This window comes from Anolis sagrei, chromosome 1, assembly GCF_037176765.1.
Source record: "Anolis sagrei isolate rAnoSag1 chromosome 1, rAnoSag1.mat, whole genome shotgun sequence".
Classification (NCBI taxonomy): Eukaryota; Metazoa; Chordata; class Lepidosauria; order Squamata; family Dactyloidae; genus Anolis; species Anolis sagrei.
The window spans coordinates 239,099,898-239,105,820 of record NC_090021.1 but is presented as its reverse complement, the minus strand read 5'-3'; the positions used below and the strand labels follow the sequence as shown (position 1 = coordinate 239,105,820).

General features: G+C 37.4%; 1 protein-coding gene across 2 annotated transcripts; it reads left to right on the top strand.

The window, feature by feature from the left end:
• Window positions 1-1,252: 1,252 nt before the first annotated feature.
• On the top strand, window positions 1,253-5,295 carry LOC132761886 (spexin prohormone 1-like). Of its 2 annotated transcripts, XM_060754934.2 has the most exons (5): window positions 1,253-1,747; window positions 1,846-1,923; window positions 2,004-2,061; window positions 4,202-4,273; window positions 4,898-5,295. In XM_060754934.2, the coding sequence occupies exons 1-5, from the start codon at window positions 1,745-1,747 to the stop codon at window positions 4,936-4,938; spliced, it is 252 nt and encodes an 83-aa protein (XP_060610917.2). In that variant the 5' UTR covers window positions 1,253-1,744; the 3' UTR covers window positions 4,939-5,295. The 2 variants fall into 2 exon arrangements, with proteins under 2 accessions (XP_060610917.2, XP_060610916.2); XM_060754933.2 differs by lacking the exon at window positions 1,253-1,747 and having other exon boundaries at window positions 1,805-1,923.
• Window positions 5,296-5,923: the final 628 nt, after the last annotated feature.

Genomic DNA, 5,923 nt, shown 5'->3' with positions numbered 1-5,923 from the left:
TCAGGTTTGAGTGGTCAAGCTAGTGTTACATATATTTACCTTAGTAACTGATATAGAATGCTGCCCCCCCCCCCCATTTTAATACGAGACTAGAAGGATTCTTCGCAGATAGCAAGCATAATTGAAAAAAAATAGACAACATAAGATTTTATCTATGGCATAATGGTCCAGTATGTGGCCATATTTATGTGTGTGCATGTTTCCGAGTGTAAGGAGTATAGCTATGAATATTGTGATGGAACTATGGTTGTCAAATGAAATAAAGGGCACACTCCTGTTGTGTAAAATGGGAAATTTCAGCAGGTGCTGGTTGTGTGTGGCAAAGCAACACCCGCTGAAATTCTCTCTTCTACACAATCATTATTGCCTCCTAAGCTAGGGAGCGTGCAGGGATTCTGAATATGAAACAATCACAGATGTGTAATTCTAGGTTATGCATTTGCATCTGCCCAAATGAATTCTGACCCAGGTTTCTACAGACACTGGACATAAATGTGAGAAAATATGAAGCTACATGGATTGCACTACAGGGCTTACAATGTGTGCTTTATGCTGGTTTTTCCAAATAAGATTAGTGAGCAGTTCAAAGTAAACCATTGTTAACTAGAACACTGTAGAATGGAATCTTTCGCCACTGGGCACTTTCTATTACTTAAATCACAGAAAATCTTGGATAGCCAATGCCATATATGGTACAAGGTTACTTTCAACTATCCAAGTTTATTACAGGTTTAAAGGTAAGAACACACCTTTGACTTACACTTGGAGGCCACTAGGCAGCCAATGGAACTGGACCTCATTAAGACTTGGGTGTAGACTTTCATCATAATTATTGCAATCATCTTCTCTTAACTTGCTGTATTGTACAAATATACTAAGGGTATTTTTTGAACGGTTACTGTTTTTAGGCCACCTAAACTTTGTGAAATCTCATATTTCAATGAGAGAGAGCAAGAGTGTTTAGTCCAATGTAGTGTTCTTGAACTTGGTGCTCACCAGATTAGATGGATTCCAATTCCCAAAATCCCCAGCCAACATGAAGGATGGGAGGATCAGGAAGTCTGGTGTTTTTCTAGCATTTCATTATAACAAAGCACCTGAACACTTAAGAAGCCAAGGTCATATGAGTTAAGGTGCTGTAGGAAACCTCACATCAAACAAGCACGATACAAAATTAGGTATGTTCCTGAGCCGACGATATGGCACTAAGCTTCAGATTCTTAAATAGTTTGCTAAACCAGTTCTATAACAACATACCCAACAATAATAATAAATGAAGCAACTCTTTTGCTTGACCTTCTCCTGCCCACCATTCACTATTGCAGAAAAAAATGAATGAAAGATGTGTGAAGTACCAAGTACAAATGCTTGACATTTAGTTACCTTTTGTTGTTTTCTTGGGTTTTTCTTCCCCCTGTGGCTACAGATTGTTCCCATGTCTCCTGGGTATTAGCTACCCTTTTGTCAAGGAGTATCTGACATTAATTTTGCTGCTTTGATCACTGAGGCGAGTAGACGACTATATATCTAATTTCCACATATCAAGCTTGGCATAAATCCTTGCCTGGAAAACAACACCTTGTGGGGGGGGTGGGTGGAAAGGACAAAACAACCCAAACCAAAACAATCATGATCATCTGAACTTGCGTACTTTACCATCATCCGCTATTTAAAAGTGAGAGTGCCAAAGCAAGCCTTTGATAACGCTTGGGTGACAGAAGCAAGTGACAAAAGATCTGCTAACATGGTAAGGAACTATATGTATATGCACAAGGCATGATTTGAAATATGTTACAGTGTTTTATTGGAATAATGAAAGAAAAATAAATGATGTTTCTCTTGCAGAAAGTTACAGCTACATTAGTTTGTGCTTTTACCATCATGATGCTCTTCTTGGTGGTTGAAACGTTTCGTGCTCCGAAGGTAAAAGTTAGAACTTAAAATGTCTTTGCAGTAATGTTTCCCCTTTCTCTAGGTGAATAATTATTCCTTTCTTTTTGCAGCGCAAGCTCATAGCTAGAAATTGGGGCCCACAATCAATGCTATACCTGAAAGGACGATGTAAGTTATGTTTGTTCTCTCATTTTCAAAACTAAATACACAATAGCTATGTATTAAATGAATAATTTCCATTCTCTTAAAATGAATCTTGGAATGTCCTAGTATGTTAATAGCAAAGTATTGAGCAGTTGTAAATAAGTTCAGGTGTTTAATATCATTGTATGTTGTAATACTTTTGAGTTGCAGGCATTTTTGTCCTGGGTCAATGTACAATATCACTGGGATGGAAAAAAATTAGTTCAAATGGTTTAGAAAAACCAGATTACAATATTAACTAAACATTAAATTTCAAAGAAAACATTTTTCCTTCCACATCTATTTTTCCTTAGGAGGGGAATTGCATGAAAACCGATTTGGAATTGTTAACTTATGCAATTTATAATATGCAGACAGTCTAAAAAGCCTTATATTTTTGACAGGGGAATGGGGTGGCATTGACAAAGGGTAATCGATTTTCAGGAAGTAAGATTAATGTGGAGCCACATTTTCAAATTTTCTTGAATGTGCATTTGTACTACTTGTGCCAACATGATGTTTCAAGACCTAATGAAGACAACTTTGGGAACAATGCAATTAGTGAAAAAGATATAAAATCATAGCATCACAGAGCTGGAAAAGAACGCATGGACCATCTAGTCCAACCCCCTGCCATGCAGGAAAAGCACAATCAAAGCACCCCTGACAGATGGCCATCCAGTCTCTGTTTACAAGCGTCCAAGGAAGGTGCTTCCACCACACTATGAGGCAGAGGGGTCCACTGCTGAATAGCTCTTACAGTCAGGAAGTTCTTCCTAATGTTCAAGTGAATCTCCTTTCCTCTAATTTGAACCCATTGCTCCAAGTCCTAAACTCCAGGGCAGCAGAAAACAAGCCTGCTCCCTCTTCCTTATGACAGCCTTTCAGATATTTAAACATGGTCTCCCCTCAACCTTCTCTTCTGCAAGCTAAACATACCCAGTTCTTTAAGTGCTCCTCATAAGGCATGGTCTCCAGAACTTTGATCATTTTAGTTGCTCTCCTCTGGACACTTTCTTGTCAATTTTGCTCTTGAATTGTGGTGCTCAGAACTGGACACGGTATTTCAGGTAAGGTCTAACCAAAACAGAATAGAGAGGCACGATGACTTCCCTTGATCTAGACACTATACTCCTTTTGATGCAGCCCAAAATTCCATTGGCTTTTTAAACTGCTGCATCAGACTGTTGGCTCATGTTCTACTTATCCACAAAGACTCCTAAGATCTTTTTCACATGTACTGTTGTAGAGCCAATCATCTCTGTATTTCATTTCTTCTGTGTAAGTGTAGTATCTTACATTTGTCCTTATTGAAATTCATTTGGTTAGTTTTGGTTCAGGTCTCCAATTGGTTAAGATCATTTTGAAATTCTGATCCTGTCCTCTGGAGTATTAGCAATCCCTCCTAATTTGGTGTCATGTGCAAACTTGATAAGCATGCCCCTAAACCTTCATCCAAGTCATTAATAAAGATGTTGGACAGTACTGAGTCCAGGACCGAATCCTGCAGCACCCCACTAGTCACTTCTTTCCAGGATGAAGAGGAACCATTGGTGAGCATCCTTTGGGTTCAGTTATTTAAGGAATTACAAATCCACACAATAGTAGTATTGCCTAGCCCACATGTTGCTAGTTTGTTTGCAAAAGAAATCATAGGGAACCTTGTCGAAGGCTTTACTGAAATCAAGATACACTACATCCACAGCATTCCCTACATCTACTAAGCTTGTAACTCTACCGAAAAAAGAGATAAGATTAGTCTGGCATGACTTATTTTTTAGAAATCCATTATGAATTTTAGTCACTTTTGAGCACTTTCAATCACAGCATTTCTTAGTGATTGCAGACTGCATCCTTAATTATCTGCTCCAGAATCTTTGCTGGTATTGACATCAGGCTGACTGGACAGTAATTGTTTGGGTCCTCTTTTTACCCTTCTTGAAGATAGGGACATCTTCAAGTCTGCTCCTCCAGTCTGCTGGGACTTCTCCTGTTCTCAAAGATGATTGCCAATGGTTCTGAAACTACTTCTGTTAGTTCCTTCAATACTCTTAGATGTAATTCATCTGGCCCTGGAGACTTGAATTCATTTAGATAACGTATTGTCTCTCTTTGCTCTCCTTAGATGGTAGAAGATATGTTGCTTCTGACAATGAGGAAGAGTGCTACTTGAATGACCAGAATGCAGTTCTGAAAAGTATTTATTTCTAATTACTTGTATCATTATGTATTTACTTACTTTGTTACAAACCTTAATTTGTCTCCATGATTGTTTCCTAAGAATTTGTGCAGCATTTCGGTACAATGTCTGGTGCTTTCACTATTTCAGCAAAAAATAAATTATAGAATTATAAATCTAGAATTGACAAAGGAAGACAGGAAAACTTACAGCTGTCTAATAGCACATTAGACCTTTGATTCTGTCTACCTCTGTACTGAGTGGCAGAATCTAAGGTTTCAGTCATAGGCTATTCTCATCCCTTTTTGAGGTGCCATGCAGATCATATTGGCTGACATCCTTTTGATTACATATGCAGGTATAACAGTGTCTTAGACCATCTACCCTTTTGCTTTTATAGATGACTCATAATTAACCATTAAAAAAAATCTAGTCATAGCAAAGGAGATTAGAAGGCTTGTCTTCATTGATAACACTGTATTTCTGATCACAAAAAAGGAAAAGAAAATAGAATTAAGTACAGGCAACAAGTTGCATTGAATATTTCTCCCACCCCTTCTTTTTGTGTAGAATATGCTGCTACCAGGACTGTACACAAATATGAAAATGTTTTATTAAAAATGTGTATCTTTCCCAATCTAGGTTACAAACGTTCTGCACCACTGAAATTGCCAAACTTCTGAAGAGTGACAGCTCCAGATTTTGTCTATGTGGACTAATTGTTTTACTCACTCTTCACAATATTCCAAAATTCCAACTATTGTAAATAATTTTAAAGATCGTATCTTTTTCTCATTGTGCTCCTGTGACATGCTATATTTTGGAGAGTAATTCAAGTCAATCTGTTTGGATAAGCATTACTATGTCAATCTATTAAAGGTGGAAATTGTTGCATGTTATGCAATTTGTCACATTAACACTAATAATCTTTATTGAGTATTTTGTAGACCTGGGCAGTTTGTTGTGAAGTATCAGTGGCCATTAATTTTCATTATGATAAATGCAGGTATGTTTTAGCTTCAGTTGAGATACAAGTTTTTACAAAGCACAGTGCCTCTGACTGCAACATTCAACACCCTAATGTTAACCGCAAAAGGAATTACTAGTGACTCAGAGATACAGAGATGCAAAGTGAAACCTCTACCCTTGACAATCATATTTGACATTTATGCGACCCACATTACTGGAGTACTAAATGACCCAGAGCTTTTAATAATTATAGCATACATTTTCCAAAGTAGGGACACATATAATACATACCATTTTACATTGTGAATGTTTATACAATCTGGTGCCACAAGCTTTAAATAAGTAGGCTTTAAAGGAGACTTGGCACAATCTTTGCTCCATGTCTCAAGGCTTAGGCTACTGTAAGTCACTGCATCTCTACATCCATGCTTGTGCTAGGTCTGTGGTTCAAAGTCTTCCAGATGCTCTTCTGCAACAGTTCACAGAACAGCAACATCACTGGAATTGATTCTGTGGATATGTCTCAAGATCCAAGTAAATTTGTCTTTGGAGAAAACATACATTTTTATTTTAAAATTCCTGAGTATTGTGTTCGTATTTTTATGAACCTTCTCCATTAATTTAGAAAGAATGGATTTTAAATAGATGTCCTCTTTTTCTTTTGCTGTGTGATATACTTATATCTTGATGTGAGGTCTT